Raw genomic sequence first — 27,895 nt, 5'->3', positions numbered from 1 at the left:
CCAATCCTAGTATTTATTAGTGCTCCAGAGTATTAAAAAAAAAACAAAACACCCAGAAGACTTGGAGTAAGACAGAGCTGGGTGTGCAAGAGGGAGGGGATATGGAGATATATGTATACATATAGCTGATTCGCTTTGTTATACAGCAGAAACTAACACAACATCGTAAAGCAATTATACTCCAGTAAAGATGTTAAAAAAAAAGTGAAATAAGAATCCAATAGTATCATACTTACATACTATTTTACAATAATTTATTGCATTGTGACCATATTTCCATGTTAGTAGGTATATTCTGTAATATTAAAAAGAAGAAAGACAGAGCTGGGTTCGAGTCCTGCCTGTTTTGTGTTATTTGTGAGCTCTTATTTCCATCTCCTCATCTGTGAAATGGAGATAAACCTGCTCTGTCTGCTTCTCAAGGCTGTTACGGGGCTCAACTGAAAGTTCTTTGTCAAGGGTAAAGCACTGTACCAATTTAAGGCATTCATGTTATGATTTCCTCTTATCAGTAACCAAGACTGTGCCCTACCCACACTCCGACACTCTTTTAAGGTGTACGCTTCAGTGTTAAAGCAGTGGGTGAGCCTCTCTTTCTGGAATCATGCCCTCTGCTAATCCAGATGCCGTCACTTACTAGCTGCAGGATGCTGGGGAAACTCTATGTCCTCCCTCGAGCTCAAATTTCCCGACCATCAAACAGGGATAGCAGCACCTGCCTGATAGGGCTGTCATGAGGACTAAACCAGATAGCACGCACCGCGTTGGGCACAGCGGCTGGCACTTCATAAGCAATCAGCAAGTGTTAGCTCTGTGGCTATTGTTAACCCCCTTCTCCAGTCATCCCCAACTCTAGCAGCTCTCCCCCAGAAAAACCCAACCTATATTTAAAAGAAAGTCTCTCCTTTATTCTCCAAACAGGGCTGGTTCAGTCCTGGCCAGGTGTTTGTACTAGACGAGTATTGCGCCCGAAATGGAGTCCGAGGGTGTCACCGACATCTCTGTTACCTCAGAGATTTGCTTGAACGGGCAGAAAATGGCGCCATGATTGACCCCACCCTCCTTCACTATAGCTTTGCCTTCTGTGCATCCCACGTCCATGGGAACAGGTAAGCACATGTCCAGAGGTATTCCTTTAAAAATATTTTTTAAGGCACTGGCCATGGTTTATGACTGGTCCTGCTTTTAGGGTCATCTCTAACTCTATCCATCCGCATTCCCTCAGTAGTACAGACCAGTGGGCGTGCACACACACACACACGCACACACACACACACGCACGCACACACCAGCCACACAAACACAAAAAACACACAGGTCTGAATTTCTTCTCCTTTCAAGAGACTTAACAGAAATGGCAAACAGGACTTCTAGAGTGGTCTCTGAAATTAGAACAATCTAGGCTCAAGTCATGACTGCTCCATTTGCTCTCCATGACCCTGGATGGTAATTAAACCCTCTCTGCCACTGTTTTCTCATCTGTAAAACAGGGATGATAGTGTCCTCGTGGGGTTGTCAAGAGGATGCAAGTGGATATAAAGGGTTCAGCACAATGCCTGGGACATGGCAAGGGCTAAATGAGTATTTGCCTTTGTTGTTGCTATCATTCATTCCATAAATATTTAATGATTACTTGCTAAGGGTCAGGTACTCTGCTATACCTTCAGCGTGCACGGTGAGCAGAAACCAGACACCAAATGAGGGCAGAGTTATATAGAGATTGGTCCTCTGAGAAGAAGGAATAAAACTCCATGGTAGCAGTTAATAAAGGAACACAACTCAGATGGGCTGGCAGGATGGCAGGAAGAACCTCCTCGAGGAATCGCTGCTTGGGCTGAGTGCTGAAGTAGGAGTTGAGTGGTTCCAGGCAAAAGGAGCAGCATAAACAAATGCTCTGCATAGGCAAAGCAAGAGCTGAAACAAGCTAGGTGAAGCTGGAAGGCACAGATAATCATGACACTTAGAGTTTAACCGCAGAGCTGGGAAGAGCTTCAGAGATCACAGTGTAACCAACCCCCTCAGTTTATAGGTTTTATAGACAAGGCCAGAACATCAGTCCCAACTCCATACTAAGTACTTTCTTTCTTTAGACATTGCCCAGCTCCTGGAGGAAAAGTTCCGTGTTCTGAATAACGCAAGGCAGCAAATAATTTAAGAGCATTACCATTTGGCTGTGAAGACATGGAATAAGTTTCCACACTGCCACAGCCAGTTTACTATCCCAGTGTATGTAGCCTCACATTACTATAAAGACAAGCCCTACATTACCCCGGACACCTCAACCAATAGCCAGGGAAGGCACACCCAAGGAAAACTAGGTATCTTCAGAAACCCAGCCTGTGATGAACAAGTTGCTGCTCTGCGGAAATTCATATGTGGGGGCATGCAGAGTTGACTGCATTTTCTTTTAAATCAGAACTGTATCAGTCATCTTCATCTTTGCACGCTGTACAACTCTGAAGTGTCTGTGGGGTTAGTTCTGTGCTTTTCCTCTCTCTAGCACTGGTAGATTTTATGAGATGCAACTTCAACATTCAGAGCTGGATAACAATAGCATTGTAGGTTTGAATATTTAACAGGCAACAAGATTTTCATCACCTCCCATTGTTATAAGGTTTGCTAGCCCAGCACGTGACCTTTCATTTGCATAAAAGATATTCATGAAAACTCTGATACCTGGGGACTGTCTCTGCGTAATTCAGCTTTTTATAAATATACACTTTGATGACTATCTGTTACAGCCTCTTGGACTGAATTCTTTAAAGAGAGAGAGAGAAGTTGCATTATATTCTCTGGGTTGTCACACTGTATTCTACATATGTTACTGAATAAGGAAGTGTTATAAAATAATGAAGTGTTTTTGTAAACTCCCTGGTAAACATCATCATGAATTATGATACACATTGTCTGGATTTCATATTGTAAGACTGCCACTTGATTCACAGTTAGGTTTATACATCTTGTCATGGAAACAGTTTTGGATTTCTTATTTTCAGTTCTGATTTTCCTTATGCAAGTTTGCATCTTTTTTTTTTTTTGCTTATTATTTTAGTTTGAATGCATTTGCTCTTGCTCTTTGATGCATCCTTCTTTTTCTTTCTTTTGTTTGTGCATGTATGTGTGGTCTTGATTCTCCCATGGCTGGCCACACTCTCTGCATGCCCCATGCGACCACCCCTTCTCCAAAGTCAACAAATGCATGCGTACCTTAGTGGGCTGACACCAAATACAGACCCTGAAGGGAGCAAAACTCCCTCCCCATCTGAACCAGAGGCTAAAAAAGATACCAGAAAGGAATCCAAAAAAAGAAAAAATCCCAAAACCCAGGCAAATCCAGAGCCCAAAAGGTAAGAAGTTATGTGTGTACTGGCTTGTGTTTTGCGATGTCTGTGACCTTCTCTACCCCCCCATCTATGCCGCAACCTCCACCTTAGCAAACCCCAAGCTTTGTGTATTCCTGAAGTCTCTGTTGAAACGCGCACTTTTTAAAAAAATCCTAGCAATGGACAAAAACACCGTGTATTAGGAATGAATTTGAGTCAGGTATTTAGGGACACTTAAAACATGTTTGCATTGAAAACAGAATAACTGAGCAGTATGTAAACAGAATCATGAGTCAGATTGCTATTTTAGTGGCATCTAGTTAGGGGCCTGGTACCTTACCAAGTCATTCATAATAAGCAACCCATGTTTAATAATTTTGAAACTGTGGTTAAGAAGCAAACAAAATGGGTTGGCATAAGATGGGTTTATACATTTATAGTAGGTCCATCATTTTTAGCAAACCCTCTCAGTTCTACGTTTATCTCATGAAAGAAATCCATCTTCAAATAATGGTTTATAATAAAGGCACAAAGTAAGGTCTGTCACTAAATTAATGACTCTTACTAGAATCGTTTATATGATGAGGCCACTTTGAAAGCACTTTTAAGTTCTAAAATTTATACTGATCCTGTCTTGTTTCCTGTGTCCTTTAGGGATGCTCTCTTTGTGAATTGGTAAAATGGCAAATTCGTGGCTTTTATTCCCTTTTAAAATAGATTATTACAGTTATCTCCAGTGTTATCCTGTGTCCTTCTTCACCTTCCCTATCTCGCCCCAAATTAACATTGACATTTTAAAGTTTTGTTGTTGAGGTTTTGAAATGGATATTCTGACCCTGGCATTGCCAGGCTACACAAAGTTCACAAGGAGGTATTCATGTTTCAGCATGAATTTATTCACTTGGATATTTCTAAGTCCTAAAATATATACAGTTCACTTGTAGGCAGACCAAATGAAAATGCCAATTTTCACTTCCTGGAGAATGTAGCAGGCTATCAATCAGTGTATGCAGGTCCAATAGTGAAGGTCAAAGAATGCCCCGAGCCCATGTGGACACCCATCTTCTGAACTCGCAGTATACAAGGATGAAGGTGGAGTGGAGTTTTGTGTTTCCCTGTGAGGGTCAGACCTCAAGGTAGAAGTAGCTTGCAGCCAGTAAAAGAGTGCATAGAGCGTTGTAGGCGCCTGAAGGAAGCCTCTCTGGCTGCTGTCCAAGGTGCTGCTTTTGGCGTGATCAGCACTGAAGCAGAGCAGAGAGTAAATGGCCACCCTTGCTGGAGCCTGACCTATTCCCTGTGCCGTGAAAAACTACCGAAAAGGATTGTGAGTGGCACGTTGAGGCTTGTGAGGGTCTATGTTTGCATTGCATTTTTAAAGGAAGAAGAAATCGTAATATTAAATATCAGTTGCGTGGAATTCTACAGTTTACAAAGTGCTTTCATACATTCTATCTCATTTGCTATAATGTTTTCAGGTTAGCTACTTTGACACGCACTTTGCAGATGATGAAACTGAATTCTGTAAATTGAGGTGGCAATCCCAGATATTCTGAGTCCAAAGCTCTTCCTCTTTGTACTACATCAGCACTGCACATAGATTCTAAAGAGCTGAGTATTAGAACCTGTTCTGCATAAATCTAGGATTATCATATCTCACTTCTATACCTCAGTTTTCTCATCTGCAAAATGAGCACATAGAGCATCTGTAATATCCCATCAACCTCTGAAATTATCTTCTGTGGGTTATAATAACAAGTAAAATAGTCCATTGTTAGATTTCGTAAGTAACATTGAAATAAAATAAGGATAATTGCCACCGTTTAATAAGTGTTTGCTATATGCCAAGCACTGTAGGAGTGCTATTTACATATATTATCTCATTTTATACTTATTGCATCACTGTGAGATCTGTATTATTATTATCCTCACCTAACAGATGAGGAGTTTGAGGCTCAGATATATTCAGTCACTTGCTTCATAGCAAATACCTGTGTGGGCCTAATTCAGACATGGCTATTCTGACTTTGGAGCTTGGATTTGTAACCTCTCTGCCTTACTACCTGCCTAGCATTAGCATTTGTGTATAGCGTGAGATGCAAATTCAGCCATTCGATATGATTTCAGCATTTCCAGGTGAGATCCCCTAGCAGCCATCTGAATTAGTTAAAGACTTTTTCATTTTTGTCCTAAAGATGTCCAGAATCAGTTTGGCCCACCTGGTGGTTTTGACCTTGTGGAAGAACTCAGAGTGTATCTGGAGCTTTAGACCACCTAAAAGGAGGGTCTCCTTTGAACAGCAATTAACAGCCTTTTGGTACTGGGGGAAAAAAAACCCATTTTCCTACCTCTTTCAGCAGGATGAACACTGTTTGTGTGTGGAGAGGTTATCTATTCTTTGACCCACAATAAGAAGGAACTCGTGACTCATGGAAACAAATTGCCCTTGAACTGAATTTAACTGAACAATAGAGTTCATTCCTACTGGCCTCTCACAACCAACTTTAGATTAGGTAAAAAGTAGCTTTTTACCTAATTTTCCATTTTTTACATATTCATAACTCAGCAGCACCCCCCCTAGGTGAAGGCAGAGCCTGGCCCTACTGCAACTGGACATCATTAGTGATGGCTCAGGTGCTGGTGACTGAGTTTCTCCCACCTTCTTTGAAAACCCGTGCCCTGTCTCTGTGAAACACTAGACCTACTTGAATCTAAAGTATCTAATCCAAAGTAGACATATCTGGTCAATCGGGAAGGTGTTTGCTGTTCATAATTCCAAGCAGTGGAAGATATGGAACCGTCACGTGTTTGGAATCTTTTAGCATAGTGGTTCTGGACTAGGGGTGATCTCTTCCCCTGGGGACACTTGGCAATGCCTGGAGACATTTTTGATTGTCACACTGGGGCAGGGCGGTGCTGTTGTCATCTATGGGTAGAGGCCTGGTATGCTTCTAAACACCCTACAATGCACAGGGCAGCCCCCTGCAAACAAAACCCCAAACATCCAACTTCCAGGTGATGGGATGAAATTCCTCCTTTTTACTTGGATTTTGGGTTCTTTCACACAGACGTATTCTGTGTCTAAAGGCATGACACTGATTTTCAGCTTGTGCAGGGGGTGTCACACTGTAGGGTGCGTATAAATCACAGGGGGCGTTTGTTAAAGTGGAGAGTATGAGGACCCATCCTCAAATAATTTCATTCAGCAAGTCTTAGATGGAGTCAAGCATCTGCCCTTGTAATCAGTTCCTCCCCACGTATTTCCAAGGCATTTGGTCTGCAGATCCTACTTACGCAAGGCCTTGGTAGTCTAACTTGGCTGCACGTTGGAATCACTTAAGAGCCTAAGAAATGTTGATGCCTTAGCCCCGCCTGCAGAGGTTCTGATTTAGTTAGTCTGGGATATGGCCTAAGCATCATGGTTTTAAAATCTTATATGTAGCAACATTTAAGAACCACTGATGGAGGGAACATTCGTTTGCACTAGCTCTTTAAAACGGAACCCATTTTCTCAAAGAGAGAGGGAAAGAAAAGGAAAATGTGGGTATGTTCAGCTGGTTGCACTTGGCGATCATCAGATCCACAGATGTAAATCGCTATATCTTCTAATTTTTAAATCAGCTCCTAAGGTTGCAGTACTTAATTTTCACCATAATATTTTTAGTATTCTTTCTAGATGACATTTAGATTAACATCGCTTTGGTCACTGTCCCACAATGACAAGGCAGTCAAACAGCTCCGATGATTGCAAGTTGCGTCAGTGTTCCTTGGATCCCTTTATTATTGGGATTGGAAATTTTTCTCATTTACATTATTATTTAACATTTCTTGAATGCCAGTGCTGTTCTTCACATATGGCCTGCAGAGAAAGTACATTGTATCAGCAATTAACAAATCCATAATGCCAACGCCCCAGTCCAAAGTAAGCTGCGTAGATTAATGAGTCTGTAAGCAGATGTAAGAGGGCATGAGTCCTAAAAATCTCTGAAAATGCATCCAAGGATTCTTTGGGGAGATGTATTTGGAGCCAAGGTGCCACTTGTGTGCAAAGACCATGTGATCCCTGTGGCTTAGATCTGAGTAACTGAACGCTCAGATGGAGCTCACTTTTCTCTGTTACTCCATCAGCTTCCCTAAGTCAGTAAGTGGTTCCATCCACCCAGTTGCCCAAGACAAAACCTTGGGAGCCATGCTTGATGTTTCCTTCCTCAGCACGTCACAAGGATTCAGTTACCGTGCCCTGTCAGTGCCCTTAAATATCTCTCAAGTCCATCCACTTCTCCTTCTCTTGGATGCCACCGCCAGAGTTCAGGTCTCTGTCTTCTCTCCCCTGGACCACAGCTTTACTGACCATGTCCTCGCCTCCAGTGTGGGTCCCTCACTCCCAATCCATGCCCGGACCACAGCTTTACTGACCATGTCCTTGCCTCCAGTGTGGGTCCCTCACTCCCAATCCATGTCACATAATGGCTTCCTTTATTCCTTTTTGGGGAACGCCTAGCTGGAAGTAAATGAGTCATTTTGCGTATGTATATTTTTCCTTCTTCTCCAATTTCTGCTTCCCTCCTTCCCTTCCTCCCTTTCTCTCTCTCCATGTTACACACACATACACCCATCATGACATCATGTCTGGTGTTTTTACCTCGCCCTCCCCAAAAGAGAGAGAAAAGACTATAGCAGGGTAGTTCTCTTTTACCATCCTGTGAATACAGCAGTCTGGTAGCAGGCAGGCATGGTTGGGGGATGACAGTGACATTCACATTCTTGGTCTCATGTTACACGCTGACACAGGCATTATTGCGCTTGTGGACAGGAGCACGTGGCTGGTTGGCCTCCTCTCCTGGCTCTGAGCAGGTAGTGCTGGGCTTACAGATGTCTGCGTCATGCTCTCTAAATCCTAAAGAACCAGCTTCACCTAAGCAGAAGGACTTCTAAGAAGGAGGGGGGAAAAAGTCCAAACACATTTCAAGTAAAAATCTGCATCCCAAGAAAAACTTTTCTCTAGAGCTTATATTCTGACTTTTAACCCATGTGACTCTCCTCCTAAAGGAAATCTGTCCCATGACAATAGCATATTTTCCAGCTCAGACACAAAATCTTATAAAACGTGCTGCATCATCTGTCTCATTGGTGCAGTCTCTCTGGCCCATGACAAACCATCCAAATAATGTGCATTTTCCTTCTAAAATTCCACCAGTGTGTCCTCATGCTGTGTTTGTTAGATTCATTGGTGCAAAAACATATTTTCAGACGTCACACTCTATTTAGGTAGGGTAGGTGTGATACCCAAAAGCCACACATATCACTGCTCTGACCACTCAGAAATCTGTACATAAGGTCATTGGGTGTTCAGGGTGGACTTAAAAACCTAATTGTCTATGTTTGTCTAGAAATAAAGAAATCCGCCTCTTCGCTTAGTCCTCAAAAAGGAAAATCTATGTAATACAAATTTTGGAAATTGGTCCTTCTCTGGGGAAAGAAATATGTACTTTCCTGCGATGCATACATTTTATACCATTTCTCTAATCATCTGTTGGGTTCTTGCTTCATTCAGAACGTGGGCAGAGCCTGAGCCACTTTAACTAATGTCCTTGTGCCAATAACATCCACATTCTGTGAGATTGTTCAGAGGGAGGGACTTCTCCATCACTCCCATCCTTATGAGAGAATGAAGACACCTTCTGTTATTGTTGGCTTATAGCTACATATTTAGAAAAGCAGTAAACAAGTCAGAAAAGTCTTGACCTGTGTATTTTTGCCCTCTGCTGGCCTCTTTCTCAAACTGAGTAGAGCCAACCTCAAAAGCTTCAACGTGCATTTGTAATGTAGAAACTGCTTGTTGTTGTTCCCTATCTTACTCTTTGTGATACAAACACTTGATATATTTGTTTTAGCAGCGTGTCTAAGCCCCAGGGCATCAGGGCATAATTAGAAAAGGGCATGGGCTGGAGGGAGAGGAGGAAGAAAGGGTAAGGCTGGGCTTTCATAATGAAGCGGTGACTACAAGACGTGAGAGTCCTAATTACAATTTATAATTAACTTAGAGATTATACATACTGTAAGGTCGGATCTTAACAAACGGCACCGCAAAACAGAGGAAAGCTTCAAGTGAGCTTCATTAGGGAGCGCTCCCGGGTGAGGTTCACTGGTCCGGGAGAAAGGGGCCAGAGAAGTCGCACCCGGGCCAGGGTTGGGCAAGATTTTATAAGGGGAAGAAGGTAAAGGGGTGTGGTGAATCTGGGAGGGCGCAGGGTATTCCTTATTTGGTGGTCTTTTCGGGTATCCTGGGGAACCGTTAGTCCCGCCCCTCGAAAGGCGGGAAGGCTGGGCTGGGTGCAAAGTCCCCAGGTCAGTTCCTGGAACTGGGTGGTCCGGAATGTCTCCAGGTCAGTTTCTGGAACTGGGTGGTCCGGAGAGTTTCGGCCTGATGCAACCTGTGAATCTGATTGTGTTCCCCTGCCTCGGGCCAGTTGGCCTTACACATACCATCCAGAGGAGTGAGTGGCGATGTCTCCTTTTGAGATGATGATGCTTTGGTGCGGTCTTGAATGTGTAGTTATTAACCATTTGAAAGAGACAAAGGAAAATATTCCACACTAGGATCAAATTCAAAAGTATCATTCTGGAAGTTGTAAGGATTAAGAATTGCTAGAAGAAGTCAGTTTTTTTTAAAAAAGAGAAGTTAAAGTGTGTTTGGTCTAAATGTTCTATTTAGGGACCATTACAAGGAACGGCTACTAAAATATTCTGTTCCACTCTGACCCTTTCAGCTCTCGTGTTTCTGGGCTGGAACATTTTTGGAGCACGTAGGATTCAGTTATCATGCTTGTTTACGGACATTTTCATGGATCTGTAATGCGGTCTGTAGGCATGCATCCATTTGGAGAGAGAGAATATATCATGTTTACGGTGCCTGCACCGGCATATGTGGACATTTGCATTTGGAGAGAAAGTATATTCCCACTTCAACTGGAGTTTTACCCTTTGTTGATAGTGATTGGAGCTTAAAGCTGGCTGTATGCAGAGAGGTGGACCAGACGCTCTTTCCTCTTTTGTTGAATTCACACATTTCTTTTTACACTGGATTCTACACTTGATCACCAAATAGATGCAATAGCAGAACACATCAATCATTGTATGCTTTGAATTAATTTAGTAACCTGACCTTCTTGAAAAGATATCTTACCTTCCCAATGGAGGTTTTGTGGCCCGGCTTTCAACATAATGTGGAGAACCCTGGTAGCAGGATAATTAAACGCTAGGACTCTGCGTGCTCACCTGGGTGAGTAGCAACAATTTAACGCCCCCAAAGAGGTCATTTCACTTTCACAAAACACAAGGTAGCTTGAATTCTTTGGCTCAAATGTTCACACTTAATTTCAAGCATCAAAATAAAGGATTTCACATTAAAAGCCTTGTGCTTAATCATATTGGATTAATCCTACAATAGACATTAATTAACAGGCTCTAGCTCAGAAACATTTGGGGAAAGGGAGAAGAATTTGCATAACTAGTCCTAAAGTGTGGGCAGCCGGGTTAGGGTCATTTTAATCTGACAAAAAAAAAAAACCCAAAGAACCCAGAAAAACACAGCTCTAGATGTATTATTATTTGTGACATGGCTCAAGATGGGAGGCTGTGAGGAGAGTGAAGATGACAGAACTGGTGCTAACCACCGTGACAAGAACTTGAAGAGCAGCCGACGTGACATCTTTCCTATCGTGCTGCCGAAAATGTCAACTTTGTGAAGGACAGTGAGAAAATGGTTTGCCAAAAACTTGAAAGGTGGATTCCAGAGATGCCTGCTGTGTCAGATGCAATATAGTCTGTCGTGGCCCGAGAGGCCCACTTTGGGATCCGATGATGGCCTGCAGGTGGGAGAGCTTCCAGTCTTTGACAGGGCTCCAAAAATGACTGCACTTGACCTGCATATTGTCTCAAGTTTGCAGGGTCATGATATACAAAAGGTGAGTGGTTAGCCAGTGTGCAGTTAGGTGGAACCAGTGACCAGGGGCCATATTTCCTTGTGTGTGTGTGTGTGTGTGTGTGTGTGTCTGTGTGTTGCTAAAGCTAGGTTCAAAGGTATCAATGCTTCTACTAAAATTGGGAGCCAGAGGATGTGTGCTTTATGAACTTACATCAGTTCCACATAAGTAACAAAAACTAATGCTGGATAATCTAAATAAAAGAGAGTTTATGGGGATGATGCCAGGAGCCTCAAAAAAAAAGGGAGGGGGAAACTGGAATCAAGGCAGCAACAGAAAAGTAGGAAACAGGATCAAAGCAGTGGTCCAGTCCTTACCTGCACATTGGAATGACCTAGGGAGCTTTAACTTGACATGTGTAGGCCCTGCTCCAGACCCATTGAATCAGAGCTTGAGGGTGGGACGTCTCAAAGCTCTACTGGTTCTAAGATACAGTCAGAGATTAAGAACTACCGACCTGGGAGAACAAGCTGGGCAGGGCACAGCTGCTGAGACAGCAAACCCCACCAGTTTCTTTTATCCTTACATCATTTATGCGATATAAAGGTTCCGGGAACGAGTGTCCAGTTGGCTGAGTGCAGTTCTTAGTCCGGCTAAGATGTATAGCGACCCCCCCAAGGCAGGAGCTGGCCTGCAGGAAGAGTAGACTCCTCAGTTTACACACAGTGCAGCCAAGGTCATTCCTCCAAAGGAAATTCGAGTGCCCTTAGGAAGTGGCAATGGACCCTAAGAAGTGCAAAGCCACCAGCTGAAAATGTATCAGTCAGGATACAAGAGGGCAGAGGATTCAGGCTCCTAGACAGCCTGGGATTTGCTAGGTAGGAGTTTAAAAATCCAGCTTCAGCCCTCCTCTTCTCTCATTCTTTGTGATTCCTTAAGTGTTAGAAGTATTGAGAAAAGAACAAGATGCAGAGCCAGTTTTATGACAATTATAGAATCACCCCCAAATGTTTCCAAAACAGAGAAACAAAAGCATGGCTTCTGAGAGACACCAGTACAATTCTTCTACTTATTTTGCAGCCAGCACTGCTTGGAATGGCACCTAGAAAACAGTGCAAATGCCATTTTGGGAAGGGGTTGCTAGCTTCATAAGTGGACCATATACTTCTTAAAGAAGATCTCTGGTTCCAAATTCACTCAATCCAAGGGAAATTGGGAACCCTGGATTCCCAATTCCAAAAATACCGTTTCATGCATTCAGCCACCCACCAAATATTTTTTCGCTCTAAGACAGAGGTTCTCAAAGTAAGGTTCCCTGAACCAGCAGTACCAGAGAACTTGTTACAAATGCCAGTTGTCAGGTCCCACCCCAGATCTGTTGAATCAGAAACTGTGAGGTGCCCCAGCAGTCTGAGTTGTCACAAGCTTTCCAGGTGAGTCTGAGGCAGGCTCAGGTGGCCACTACTCTAGGGAAAGTATGTCATTGCTTCTGTGAGAACAGTGCTCCCTGTATATTGAACCAGGATTTTTCAGTTAGTAGATCCATAGAAATCTACCAAAACCTGTACAATTAACACTGAGAGATTACAGGGGTCAATGGAAGAGAAATCGAAGTTTGACAGAATTTTCAATAATAACTATGAGAAATCAAACACCCCACAAAGGATATTTTTGCTTTTTAACTGATGGAGTGACAACCTGTGATCTTGGACAAATTATATTTTTCCTGCACATCTCTCCCTCAGTTTGTAAAATAACGCCCCCTGTTACCAGTATAATTTCAGAGCAATTCCGGCAATTACAAATAAATGTGCATTGGATGTCGAAATTGTGATGTGTTTTATCACCTGGTTTTTTTTTTTGGTAAACTCCGTACTATGTGTCTTACAGACTCAGATTGGTTTGTTTCATTTATTTAAAATGAAACTATTCGGGCTTCCCTGGTGACGCAGTGGTTGAGAGTCCGCCTGCTGATGCAGGGGACACGGGTTCAGGCCCCGGTCCGGGAAGATCCCACATGCCGCGGAGCGGCTGGACCCGTGAGCCATGGCCACTGAGCCTGCACGTCTGGAGCCTGTGCTCCGCAACAGGAGAGGCCACAGCAGTGAGAGGCCCACGTACCGAAAAAAAAAAAAAAAAAAAAAGAAACTGTTCACACTGACGTAGGCGATTAAGAAGCAAATTTAAGAAATGACAATAATTTTTAGTTGTTTACCTTTTTTGAATAGGGAGATTAATGGTGTTCACAGAGTAGTTCAAGGAGACACGGAAGCTGCCATCTGATACCTTTGATAGTTATAAATGTGAATCATCAGAACAAAAGGGGAAAAAACATAATCAGATGTTATGTTTATAATACCCTTTGTAGTGAGAATTACAGGAAAGCCAGGCACAGACTAAATGTTCAGTTTTTCTCATCTCAAACACGAATCTAAAAGCTGCCTTCTAATTGCCTAATTGCCTTAGAAGACTTGTTGGGTAAGGAAGGAATGATTTTCTTCACAGAGAGGTTTATTTCCTAATAATGGCCACAAACATCTCTGGGCTGCCTGTGTTAAATGGTTTTCAGGCTTCTTCCTGTGATCTATAAACTCCTCTCTGAATTGTACCTTATATTTAATAACATTTTTCTCTGGCTTAATTCCCTGCTAAGAAACAAAATGCTTAAAATGGCTCGACTTTTCCCAAATCGATTGTGTGCATGTACACACGCCAATTATATAAACATGTGTTCAGTGCATTAGCAAGCTGAATTTTGTATAAACAAAATTCAAAAGCCACAGCTAAAGAAAGTTGTAGATTATAACAGACACATGAGACGTTACTACAGAAAGTGTCGCAGGTATTTCGTGGGGCCAGTGAATTCATCCTGAGATTTAGCTACAGATTTGTGGGCATTTTATGTTTAAATCATTTTTAAATAAATTTCGTAAATGAACATTTGAGATTTTTCCTGAAAATTTGAAACTAAGGACACATGTATGGATTCCAACAGCCTACCTGATATTTACGATTTTGCCTCTAAGTTCAGGAGGGTGTGAAGAAATGGACTGTATAGCATTTTACTATTTAGGGGTATTTTCTACAAAGTGGGTGAGGGGAAGTTTTTTCTTTTTTCAAGTAGGGCATTTTTAGTACTTAAAAAGAAGGGAAGCTGACCAATAAACCCCTAACAGGAGGTACACTGCTGTCTTTTGCCAAGTCTTTTGTGCAGTCAGACTGGTCTAGTATACAGGATTTTCCCAACTTCTGCTGGATCCTTGAGAAGGCCTATAAATAAGACCATTTGTTTGGTCTCAAGATGACTTGCATTTGCAAACTGAAGAATGTTCCAATAGAAGTTTCATGGTGACGCACCAATCTGCAAACTGGCTCAGCCAGTAGTCAAAACAAGTCAGTACAAGATCTGGGAGCTGAAGACTTTGAATGGGTCAGATTATCCTTCGTCTAATTTGGCACAGATAAATTTGGGCTATAAATATGCAGCCTTCCTTTGTATTTTCAACTTGAATGGGCCAAAGGAAATAAGGAAAATGTGTGTGAACCTACTGGTGATTCAGAAACATGAGAATACTGTGATTAAACTGAAATTCACTTATTTATGCCAGGGTCATTCTTTCTATTAAATGAGCAGTAGTTCTCTAAGATTGAAAAATAGCCTATGTGGTTAGTTCTTTTTTCCACCCTTATTGAGATATTAACACATACCATATGTAAGTTTAAGATGTACAATGGGATGATTTGATACACGGATACATTGTAAAATGATTACTTCATAAGGTTAGTTTCGTATAATTACTCTGTGTTTGTGTGTGTGTGTGTGTATGTATGTGTGCGTGTATAACATTTAAGATCTACTCTCTTGACAGCTTTCAAGTATGCTGCAGTTAACATGGGGGTGCAGATATATCTTCAAGACAGTGATTTTCCAGACGTAGAGAACAAACGTATAGACACCAAAGGGGGAAAGCGGAGGGTGAGGCGGGTGATGGTGGTGGGATGAAGTGGGAGATTGGGATTGGCATAGATACGCTAATATGTATAAAATAGGTAGTAAGAACCTGCTGTATAAAAAATAAATAAATAAATAAATGAGGGAAAAAAAAGATACTGATTTCCTTTTTTTCAGATACAGATACATACCCAGAAGTGGGATTGCTAGATCATTTGGCAGTTTTATTTTTAATTTTTGAGAGACCTCCGTACTGGTCTCCATAGTGGCTGCACCAGTTTACCTTCCCACTAACAGTGCAGGAGGGTTCACTTTTCTCCAAAGCCGCTCCAGCACGTATTTGTTGTCTTTTTGTTTTGAGAACAGCCATTCTGACAGGTGTGGGGTGATATCTCACTGCGGTTTTGATTTGTATTTCCTTGATGATTAATGATGTTGAGCATCTTTTCATGTACCTAATGGCCATTTGTATGTCTTCTTTGGGAAAAAGTCTATGTCCTCTGCCTATTTTTAATCAAATTATTTGGGGGGGTTTCTATTTTTTATGAGTTCCTTCTATATTTTGAATGTTAACCCCTTATCAAATAGATGGCTTGCAAATATTTTATCTCATTCCATAGGTTGTCTCTTTTTTTTTTAGCAATAACAATAGCAAACATTTATTGAGCACTTATGTGCCAGGCGATTTGTATGTGTTATCATGTTCCATGTGCTAATTAACCCTTATAGAAGCCCTCAGGAAGAACTGTTTTTATCCCTATTTGACAGATAAGGAAACTGAGTCTCAAAGAAGTCACAGACTATTAAGTGAGAAATCCAGCTTTAGATGTTAGGCAGCTGTAGGTTGTCTTTACATTTTGCTATGCGGAAGCTCTTTAATTTGCTAAAGTGTCACTTTTTTTGTCTTGTCTATTTTGCTTCTGTTGTTCGTGCTTTGGTGTCATATTCAAAAAAATTATTGCCAAGACCGATGTCAAAGAACTTTCCCTCTATATTTCATTCTAGGATTTTTACAGCTTCAGGTCTTACATTTAAGTCTTTAATCCATTTTGAGTTCTTTTTTGTGAATGTTCTAAGATAAGGATCCAATTTCATTCTTTTGCATGTGGATATCCAGTTTTCCCAGTGCCACTTATTGAAGAAACTATCCTTTCCCCATTGAGTATTCTTGGCTCCCTTGTCAAATATTAGTTGACCATACATGCAAGGGTTTATTTCTGGGCTCTCAACTCTGTTCCATTGGTCTATATGTTTGTTTTTATGCCAGTACCGTACTGTTTTGATAACTACAGCTTTGTAATATAGTTCAAATTCAGGAATTGCGATGCCTCCAACTTTGTTCTTTCTCAGGATTCCTTTGGTTATTTGGGGCTTTTGTGGTTCCTTACAAATTTTAGGATTTTTTTTTTTTTCTATTTCTGTGAAAAAAATCCCACTGGAATTTTGATAGGGATTGCGTAGAATTTATAGATGGCTTTGGGTAGTACAGACATGTTAACTATATTAATTCTTCCAATCCATGTACACAAGATATCTTTCCATTTATTTGAATTTTCTTCAATTTCTTTCATCAAGGTCTTGTAATTTGTACACTGTCTTGTAATTTGTTCTTTAGTTAATACATGAGTGGTGAAATTAATCCGAACATCTGTAGTTATAAGCTGGAAAGTGAGTCATTTAACAGCATTTACCTCTGGGAAATATAGACATTTACAGGACTCCTGGTTTTCATAGGAGTTTGTGTGCATAGTTCAGGAGTCCCAAACATAAGTGCCCACAAGAGAGACAGGTAATGTAAATTAGAGATATGGACCCGGAGAGTGCCTGCCCCAGCTAAGGAAGAAGCTGTTTGTTGCCCCTCTTCAATTAATGCCAGCTGTTCCAAATTTGCAAGAGAATTGTATCGTAAAACTTTCCTAATGTAAAAAAATGTTGGCAAGCAGTTCAAAATTTCAAAAGGCTGTGAGCCAAACAGAGCAGGTCTAGAGGTTGGCTTTAACCTGCAAGCCGCCCCTCTGTACATTTTACCATTTCACAATAAATGAGCGACAGTTCTGCAAATGTCTCCAAATGATAACCTCAAAATACCCCATCCCCTCTAGTCGCTGGCACTGAAAAGCAGGACTTCTCCTAAAGTCACATCGATCACTGTAGTTGTTCTTCTAAAATGGACAGTTTCCTCCTGCTAGAGATCTGATTTGATGGTGTCAGTGTATGAGGTTCCCGTCACCTCATGACATGTCTTCTTTCAGGCCTGATGGAATTGGAACTGTGACTGTTGAAGAAAAGGAACGTTTTGAAGAAATCAAAGAGAGACTCCGAGTTCTGCTGGAAAATCAGATTACACATTTTAGGTAAGGATCTGGGGTTAAAGGGCTTTTTAGGAGGTTGAGACTGGGGAGGGGCAAATTAAGGGCTTGATTTTCTAAAACTGTAAATCTCTCAGAGACACACTAAATATTAGAAAGAGCTGAATGAGGACCTACTGGATAGCACAGCGAACTATACTCAATATTTTTTAATAACCTATAAGTGAAAAGAATCTGAGAAAGAATATATGTAACATATGTATATAATATATATATATATAACTGAATCAGTTTGCTATACACCCGAAACTAACACAACATTGTAAACCAACTATACTTCAGTAAAAAAAAAAAGAAAGAAATAGCTGAATGAAAAAGCCAACCAAGACAGTGTTCCCCAATATCCAGGAGACTTTGAAATCTTAAGTTCATTTTATTTCCACTGAAAGAACAAAGCCCTCTTTGTGTAAGCTGACCCTGAACATCAATCTATTTTTAAAAATCTACTAAAATGTTGAATTTGACGCTTCTTCAAGGTTTCCTCCCCACAGTGAAAACTCCTGTGAATCAGTTCTCATAGGGAAGGAAGGCAGTGGTACCCAGAAGAGCATCCCCACCTTCTCCGTTACCTGAAAACAGGACTAGTGGGCTATGTGGGGAAAGAAAGAATCTTGGTTCAGCCTTGACAGACTGATCATGCACTTCCTCACACTCTCGAGACAGCTCGCGGATCTGGGCTTGAGCCTTGCACCACACAGCCCACTTCTCCCTTAGAGTCAATTAGATATTTTTGATGCTGCACTGGTGGTCCTGAACCCAGAGATCTTGGAATAGGAGCTCATCAATAGTAAGAGCATTTATAATAGTATAGTAAATAGTTCCTATTTATTAAATGCTTCCTGTGCCCTACGCAGGGAACTAGAGGCTGGATAAGAATGAACTCATTTTTTTTTATTCTCAGGACAATTTGTAAGGTAGTTATTGTAATTCCCATTGAAACAAGGAGTAAACCGAGGTTGAGAGAAGTTAAGTAACTTGCCCCAGGCCCCTCCGCCAGCAAGTGGAAGAAATGGCATACATACATAGGATAGTCTGGGTTTCAGTAGCCCATCCTGTTCCTTTTGTACCATGAGGAAGAGTGTCTTGAAAGGCTTCCGACAGCCTGAAATAGTTACTAGAACTCTTAGTGGTACCTGACATAGGTACCATCTGTGCCATCAGAAACCTCCTGGATAAATCTTTACGGGTCATACACTCTATGCTAGATACATTGACAATAGCAAAAGATCAAATAACAATTAAAAACTACAATCAAGGAAGGACAATGAGTAGAATCATGAATTTGCTCAAAATACACTCCTGTATTTCCTATACTAATCCTCTGGGGATTTAGGTAAGTGTGTTTGCATTTTAGCCTGTTTCAACTAATATTGTTTAATGCCGGTCTGGTCTCAATAATTATCTATAAGGTCACATTTGAGCTAACAAATGGTTCTCCTTCACAACAGAAATCTAAACAGAGCCTTATGTCATCACTGGAAATATTCTTTTCTGCTGCAGACATTTGCAGAGTCTCTCTTTAGTCATTATTCACACATACACATATATACATTATATACACACATATATGGTGTGAATTCAGATTAGCATAACACAACGTGACAAAATAAAAAGCATTTTCTGTTCCTGAGAGGGAGTTGCCATAGGGATCAAGTTACAGCATATTTCATTCTAAAATGTAAGTGATTCAGGCAACCTGAACATTTTTCTGTCTTTTTTAGGTATTGCTTTCCATTTGGTCGACCTGAAGGTGCTTTGAAAGCTACCCTCTCGCTCTTGGAAAGGGTAAGAATGAAAGTAAAAGACAAATGATATATACACAGAGACATAAACATCATGGTAATTAAATATTGTGGTTGAATGGCCTAGATTGTCATTTCTGAAGGATTTGTTTACCGTTCATCAAATACCAGAATAAATAGGAAGAAATTGCCAAAATTCTAGATGTTTTATCTCCAGACTCTCAAATAGTTAGGATATATTGAAGATACGCTCCTTGCCCTTCCATGATTCATGGACAGCCTTTGACATCCTAACTGTGCACTGGAATTTTTTATTTTCTCTTTAACAATGGCACTCAATCTATGTTAAGTTGCAAAGAGGCATTCACAACTAATTTTAAACTGAATTCTTTAAACGTAAATGAGTAACACATTTCGTTGAACCATCTTAAGAACCTAGTTTTTCCACCTATAGGTCTTGATGAAAGATATTGTTACCCCAGTACCACAAGAGGAGGTAAAAACAGTCATCCGTAAATGTCTAGAGCAGGCTGCTTTAGTCAACTATTCTCGGCTGTCAGAGTATGCCAAAATCGAAGGTAAGGCCCCCTTCTGCCCCCAATTTTTAATTTAAATTTCGGTATGCCTCCCTAGGGAAGTCTGTCTCTTTTCTGACGGGCACCAGAAAACAGTGGCCCATCTCTGTATGTTAAGCTGAAACTTGAAAGCACTTGAAATGGGATAGCTTCCTCAGCTGTGGCCACATAAATGACTGAAGGCACAGGGTCTCAGGAAACGGTCTTTGTAGGGAAGGATTTTGAATATAGGATGTTATCAGACAACTAAGGTCCTTCCAAGAGGCTGTGTTGGCCCTGACTTTGCTCTGTGGCTAATGTTTTTCTATGAAAGAGTTCTGTAGGGTGGCTACCTTCTTTAAATAGAGGAAAACTAAACAGTTTGTTGTCCACTGTTGATAGCATTGGAAGCAAAACAGGAATTGAAAAAAGCAACATCGAGATTTTGCCTAACTCTTTCTGGTCTCTTGAACATATCTTGTCTCTCGGTAGCTTTTCAAACTTGATGGCAGGTTAGTATTCGGCTGTCTCTGATGGCTCCTGGTTTGCTTTAGATCTTATTCAATCTTGTTACTCCAAACCTAGGATGGTGGTTATCACTGCCCTCTCAAGTTTTAGGAAAGTGGTCACTAATGACCAAGCAATTGCCCAAAGTCCACTCTACTTGAGAAGATATGGTTCTTTGGGACCTGTTCCTTTGCAAAGGTATTAATCACTTTTCATTGTTACCCTGTTGGCTGCTATAGGGTGATTTGAAAACCACACCCAACTTGACCGTGGTGTAAGTGTATAAATGTGGAAGTTCTGTGTGCAAAACTCAATGTGTCCGCATTCTGGAATCTGATGTTCTCTCATGTGAAACACCCAAACAAAACCAGCAAATACCCATAGTCTGCCTTCAGGACATGACTGGGAAAAGAAAAACTAAGAGAGACCTAATCAACTACCAAAACCCCATCACTTACCCTGCCAAAGTCCTTGTTTCCTTAGAGAATTAGGTTAAGGTCATTGTCAAATGCGCAGTGTTCTGTACATTCCATGTCCTCCTTCTCTCAATTTTGTCTGTCTGACAATGCAAATTGTGTACCAGTGGTAATGAATTCGTTGTTATGCATCCAGGGAGAAACACTTAAGAATTGGGCACTAAAAGGATGTTTATCAACTCTTGACTTGGTAATGAGTGACAAAAATAGAGGAACAAGGAGATCGTTAAAGGGCTATATTAGCAAATAATGATTCCAGCATTTACCTTCCCAGGACATAATGATTGGTTGTATTTGTTAAAGTCAACCGGGTACCTAGTAATTCTAGGCCAGGCCAGGGATGGGATGGGATCAAGAAACGTTCTGTTGCCACGTCTGCTGCCTCATGTGTAGGTCTTGGTCTAGCTATGACTAGTCTTTTGGTAAGATCTGCTCTCTTCTTTCAGATAAATATATCCAAAAACAAACTTTAAGATCTGTAAGTAAAAATGCATTCATTTCTGAAGTAGATCAGCTGGTCTGTAATTTCCTTTTGTGCCTCAATTCTTCTTGGTTGTGTTAATTATCTTTTGCACTGTGACTTTTAGGGCTGGGGATTCTTTGAAGAAACCAATCTTTTTTTTCCAACTCTCTTTTCAGAGAAGTACCTCATTCCACACTACCTGCTCTCTTCCGCTTCTCTCCTTCCTTGTCCGTGATTGGCTCAGCCACTTTTTGACGTTAACCCTGCAAAAGTGGCTGTGACACCAATTTCAAAGCATGCTGGGATTGTTAATTCAGACAACCCAACATCCTCTGGCTGCATGTATCAGGTTTTCTTTCATGAACATAGTCCACCATAGGCTGAGACATGGCAGCTTTAACTATATTACTACCAGACAACTTTCTTTTACAAGGTTCTGATCCTACCCCCGGCAAAGAAATCTTGCCTTTTGACATTTGAGATTCTCTGTGACCATTAACAGCTTAGTTCCCTGAGAATGTTGGGAAGAAGTTGTAGTAATATTGCTGGAGACTATGTTTATGAAGAAATACCTCAAGAGCCTTAGATACTAAAGTCTGAAATCCTTAGTATCTTGGAGCCTTCAATCAATGAAATTCTGTTTCCCTTTATTCATGATGTTTTCGGTCATTGTATTCTTGCAAATAATTCTAAAGAGACGTGTAAAATCATGGTCACAATCTCTCTCGTGACTCACGGCATGCTGAATGGTTAATCCAGTAGATCTCCAATTTTGAAACTCCTTTTTCTTTTATCCTGTGTTTATCCCAAAATATTCTGTGGCTATTTTCCTTTGAGCTAATGTAACGTTTTCCTCTAACCTGTGACCTATAACCTCTTGACCTCTGACCTAAGCCTCTTGCATGCCCAAATCCTCTTTTATAGGGAAAAAGAGAGAAATGTATGAGCATCCTGTCTTCTGCTTGGCCTCCCAAGTGATGGATTTAACCATTCGTGAGTACCTACCACCTCCTCGCCATGCTGTCTTCACTCTTTCTGTTTTCATTATTTCAAGAAAATTCAGATCCAAACCAACTCACTCTCCTTGCTTCAAGTTTTTTAGCATTGGCTTGTCTGTTGATTCTGTCTGTGAAACCCAGTGTGAGAAGTCCAGTCACTTTTATCAGCCTAACACAGGTTAGACAATTAAGCCATTTGTTTGTGATAAACTCAGATTTGTCTGTAAGTTTTTCAGTTATTCTCTGTCTGTGACCTGAATGCATTTTTACTTTGCTTGTGTGTAACCCCAATTTGTAAGGTGCTTGTCACTGGTACACAATCAAAAGGTAGCAGCTAGGTGGGGAGCAATGTGTTAGGTGTCAGATAAAGGACAGTCGGGGCCAAACCGTGCTTTCTTTTCCATGTTTAAGATGTCAAACTGTTGTGGGTAGATCACACAGGGTGGTCCGTTCTCTGTAAAAGTTGGATCTTATATGCCTGCTGTCTGTTCTCGGAAACTGGGAAGCTTTTTCTTGTGCTTTCTGGAGATTTGGAGTTGTCCTCGTCCTCTAAGCTCTGGCTAGAACATATGACTTAGTTGTCACTGGAGAGTTCATGTATGTGTCACAGCTTGACTTCACATTAAACTTAATTTGACTAATTTTCTATTTGTGCAGCATTGACCCCACACTTCTGGGCGGTGGGAACTCAAGGGCAACTTTTTCCTTCCAACATCATGTATCACACATAAGTGGGGGGCATTTTGGTTCACTTGCTCATTAATCCTTGCATATGTGTTCTTGTTTCTCTCTCTCTTCTCTCCTTGTCGTGCTTTCTCTTTCAAATAGAGAATCAAAAGGACGCAGGTGAACCAATTGTATATGCATTATAAACCATCAGGACTGTTGAGTTATATTTAGTTTTTGTTTCTGTTTTTGTTTTTTAATAGCTCCTTAATGTATGTACTCCCAAAGACTGATGTGGAGTTGCAGTAATACTTAAGGAGTTAATTTGTGCTGTCTAACTACATCTCATGCCCACTAGACGTTGACCTCTAGAGAGCAGAATTTCTGGAAAGGCATAAGTTTTGGAGGAACAGAACCCTGGTTTGCTGTGGAGCTTCATTTCATCTTTGGTTTCAGGATTCCAGTGATTCGGCCTCATGCGCTTTTTTAAAAACAACAGTGACTGAAGCAAACTAATCTTCCTCTTTGTTTTTCGTTTCTTTCCCTGTTTTCTGCCCTATTGAGAAGTTTGTGTTCTTTGATGAATGTTTCTCGGCCAAGGCAGAGAGGAGTTGTGTCCGTGTTGTTCTTGTATGTATCACGTGATGAGGCAGGATGCACGCACAGGTGGCTAAACAGGGGCCATTGCTAGAAGTTTCATGAGAGGAAAGCCCTTAAATGTTTTCTGGCTTAGGCAGTTTCCTTCTTGTTTGGTCCCCAAACTTCTGAGTATATTTTGAGGAAAGCTCAAACTTAACACTTTAATAAATATATAGTATGGATCATGGTTTTAAAGTCTAAAGGATTCTCCAAAGATAATTATCATCTGATTAGAATTAAATGCATTTCCAGTCAGTTCAGAAAGCATTTTTGAGCACACTCCAAGCACCAGGCTAGCAATAAGTATTTGAAGACTCAAAACCTGTGTTCAAGGCATACAGGCCTTTTTCTCCCTGGAAGGAAAGGTGTTCATTTATTCATTCACTCATTCATTTGTTCATTCATTAGACAAGTGCTTAGTGGGAGACTACCATGTGCCAGGTATAGTGGTAAAAGCCAGGGACTATGTAAACAAGAGGAAACAGCTCTTACCCTTACGGAGCATATGTAAATAGGTGCATAAGTGTAAATTACAAATTCAGTATGCAGCAACACCGATTGGTATAGAGTTGTATGTAAGAGGGCCTTGTCAGAAAACCATGGAAGTCTTCCCAAGAATGGCAAGCTTGGACTTCGTCTTGAAAGATGAAATAGAATCAGTGAAAAGGAGGTGGGATTGGAAAGTGGAGAGGCACCCTAGATAAAGAGAGTAATATGTGCAAATACATAAAACCATAGAGTTAATAAAAATAGCTAAAGCTTATTAATTGTGTATTACACGCCAGGTACAACTCTCAGTACTTTATGTATATTCACTCATTTAATCCTCAAAACCCCTTCTGAGGTAGCTACTACTATTATTCCAATTTTAGAGATGAGCAAACTGAGATATGGAGAGGTTAAATAACACACTCCTAGAAGATTAAGTGAAGCTAGAGTCTTCTCAAGAGTAAGCAGGGCTGGGGTGCCCAGGCACGTGACGGCCTGAGCACATGATGTGGTCAGCGCCTAGGTCCTCAGGGGAAAAAAAAAGAACAAAAAGAAAAATAGTTGGGCAGGCCTTCAAGATGGTGGAGGAGTGAGACATGGAGATCACCTTCCTCCCCACAAATACATCAAAACTACATCTACATGTGGAACAGCTCCTAAGGAACACCTACTGAACGCTGGCATAAGACCTCAGACTTCCCAAAAGATGCCCTCAGGCGACCTACACACAGAGGTGGGGCCAAATCCAAAGCTGACCCCCAGGAGCTGTGCAAACAAAGAAGAGAAAGGGAAATCTCTCCCATCAGCCTCAGGAGCAGCGGATTAAATCTCCACGGTCAACTTGCTGTACCCTGCGTCTGTGGAATACCTGAATAGACAACGAGTCATCCCAAAATTGAGACGGTGGACTTTGGGAGCAACTGTAGCCTTGGGGTTTGCTTTCTGCATCTAATTTGTTTCTGGTTTTATGTTTATTTTAGTTTAGTATTTAGAGCTTATTATCATTGTTAGATTTGTTTATTGATTTGGTTGCTCTCTTTTTTTTTAAATATATATATTTTTTCCTTTTTCTCTTTTTGTGAGTGTGTATGTGTATGCTTTGTGTGACTTTGTCTGTATAGCTTTGCGTTTGCCATTTGTCCTGGGGTTCTGGCCGTACAGTTTTTTTGTTTGTTTGTTTTTTAGTATAGTTTTTAGCTCTGCTTATAATTGGTGGATGTGTCTTTTGGTTTGGTTGCTCTCTTCTTTCTTTCTCTCTCTTTTTTAAATTACTTTTTTATTTATTTTTAATAATTTTTTTCTATTTTAATAATTTTATTATATTTATTTATTTTCTTTCTTTCTTTCTTTCTTTTTTTCCTCCCTTTTTCTCTGAGCCACGTGGCTGACAGGGTCTTGGTGCTCTGACCAGTGTCAGATCTGAGCCTCTGAGGTGGGAGAGCAGAGTCCAGGACACTGGTCCACCAGAGACCTCCCGGCCCCACGTAATATCAAACGGCGAGACCTCTCCCAGAGATCTCCATCTCAATGCTAACACCAAGCTCCACTCAATGACCAGCAAGCTACAGTGCTGGACACACTATGCCAAACAACTAGCAAGACAGGAACATAACCCCACCCATTAGCAGAGAGGCTGCCTAAAATCATACTAAGGTCACAGACACCCCAAAACACAGCACCGGATGCAGTCCTGCCCACCACAAAGACAAGATCCAGCCTCATCCACCTGAACACAGACACTAGTCCCCTCCACCAGGAAGCCTACATAACCCACTGAATCAACCTTACCCACTGGGAGCAGACACCAAAAACAATGACAACTACAAACCTGCAGCCTGTGAAAAGGAAACCCCAAACACAGTAAGTTAAGCAAAATGAGAAGACAGAGAAATACACAGCAGATGAAGGAGCAAGGTAAAAACCCACCAGACCAAATAAATGAAGAGGAAATAGGCTGTCTACCTGAAAAAGAATTCAGAGTAATGATAGTAAAGGTGATCCAAAATCTTGGAAATAGAATGGAGAAAATACAAGAAACATTTAACAAGGACCTAGAAAAACTGAAGAGCAAACAAACAATGATGAACAACACAATAAATGAAATTAAAAATTCTCTAGAAGGAATCCATAGCACAATAAATGAGGCAGAGGAATGGATAAGTGACCTGGAAGATAAAATAATGGAAATAACTACTGCAGAGCAGAATTTTTAAAAAGAATGAAAAGAATTGAGGACAGTCTCAGAGACCTCTGAGACAACATTAAATGCACCAACATTCAAATTATAGGGGTCCCAGAAGAAGAAGAGAAAAAGAAAGGGACTGAGAAAATATTTGAAGAGATTATAGTTAAAAACTTCCTTAATATGGGAAAGGAAATAGTGAAACAAGTCCAGGAAGGGCAGAGAGTCCCATACAGGATAAATCCAAGGAGAAACATGCCAAGACACATATTAATCAAACTATCAAAAATTAACTACAATTAAATTGTAGCAAGGGAAAAGCAACAACTAACATACAAGGGAATCCCCATAAGGTTAACAGATGATCTTGCAGCAGAAACTCTGCACGCCAGAAGGGAATGGCAGGACATATTTAAAGTGATGAAAGGGAAAAACCTACAGCAAAGATTACTCTACCCAGCGAGGATCTCATTCAGATTCGATGGAGAAATTAAAACCTTTACAGGCAAGCAAAAGCTAAGAGAATTCAGCACCGCCAAACCAACTCTACAACAAATGCTAAAGGAACTTCTCTAGGCAGGAAACACAAGAGAAGGAAAAGACCTACAATAACAAACCCAAAACATTTAAGAAAATGGTAATAGGAACATACATATTGGTAACTACCTTAAATGTGAATGGATTAAATGCTCCCACCAAAAGACATAGATTGGCTGAATGGATTAAAAAACAAGACCCGTATATATGCTGTCTACAGGAGACCCACTTCAGACCTAGGGACACGTATAGACTGAAAGTGAGGGGATGGAAAAAGATATTCCATGCAAATGGAAATCAAAAGAAAGCTGGAGTAGCAATTCTCATATCAGACAAAATAGACTTTAAAATAAAGACTATTACAAGAGACAAAGAAGGACAATACATGATGATCAAGGGATCAATCCAAGAAGAAGATATAACAATTAAAAACATTTATGCACCCAACACAGGAGCACCTCAATACATAAGGCAAATGTTAACAGCCATAAACGGGGAAATCAACAGTAACACAATCATAGTAGGGGACTTTAGCACCCCACTTTCACCAATGGACAGATCATCCAAAATGAAAATAAATAAGGAAACACAAGCTTTCAATGATACATTAAACAAAATGGACCTAATTGATATTTATGGGACAGTCCATCCAAAAACAGCAGAATACACTTTCTTCTCAAGTGCTCATGGAACATTCTCCAGGATAGATCATATTTTGGGTCACAAATCAAGCCTCAGTAAATTTAAAAAAATTGAAATTGTATCAAGTATCTTTTCCAACTACAACGCTATGACACTAGATATCAATTACAGGAAAAAAATCTGTGAAAAATACAAACACATGGAGGCTAAACAATACACTCCTAAATAACCAAGAGATCACTGCAGAAATCAAAGAGGAAATCAAAAAATACCTAGAAACACATGAGAGTGAAAACATGACAACCCAAAACCTATGGCATGCAGCAAAAGCAGTTCTAAGAGGGAGGTTTATAGCAATACAGTCCTACGTCAGGAAACAAGAAACATCTCAAATAAACAAGCTAACATTACACGTAAAGCAATTAGAGAAAGAA

General features: G+C 40.8%; 1 protein-coding gene across 8 annotated transcripts in view; it reads left to right on the top strand.

Annotated features, from left to right (window-relative positions):
* CADPS (calcium dependent secretion activator) overlaps positions 1-27,895 on the top strand; it is a 480,039-nt gene that overhangs the window by 335,898 nt on the left and 116,246 nt on the right. For 2 of the 8 annotated variants that reach the window (XM_073811329.1, XM_073811330.1), the window contains exons 13-18: positions 922-1,109; positions 3,189-3,347; positions 17,450-17,551; positions 19,288-19,351; positions 19,763-19,886; positions 22,233-22,301. In XM_073811329.1, the coding sequence (XP_073667430.1) occupies positions 922-1,109; positions 3,189-3,347; positions 17,450-17,551; positions 19,288-19,351; positions 19,763-19,886; positions 22,233-22,301 (706 nt within the window). The remainder of the gene's footprint in view (positions 1-921; positions 1,110-3,188; positions 3,348-17,449; positions 17,552-19,287; positions 19,352-19,762; positions 19,887-22,232; positions 22,302-27,895) is intronic. The other 6 variants (XM_033865233.2, XM_033865234.2, XM_033865230.2 and 3 more) reach the window with 3 other exon arrangements.

Source organism: Tursiops truncatus, chromosome 10 (assembly GCF_011762595.2).
Source record: "Tursiops truncatus isolate mTurTru1 chromosome 10, mTurTru1.mat.Y, whole genome shotgun sequence".
In the NCBI taxonomy this organism is placed as follows: Eukaryota; Metazoa; Chordata; class Mammalia; order Artiodactyla; family Delphinidae; genus Tursiops; species Tursiops truncatus.
The sequence above is the reverse complement of the archived record's forward strand: the minus strand, read 5'-3'. Positions and strand labels throughout refer to the sequence as shown.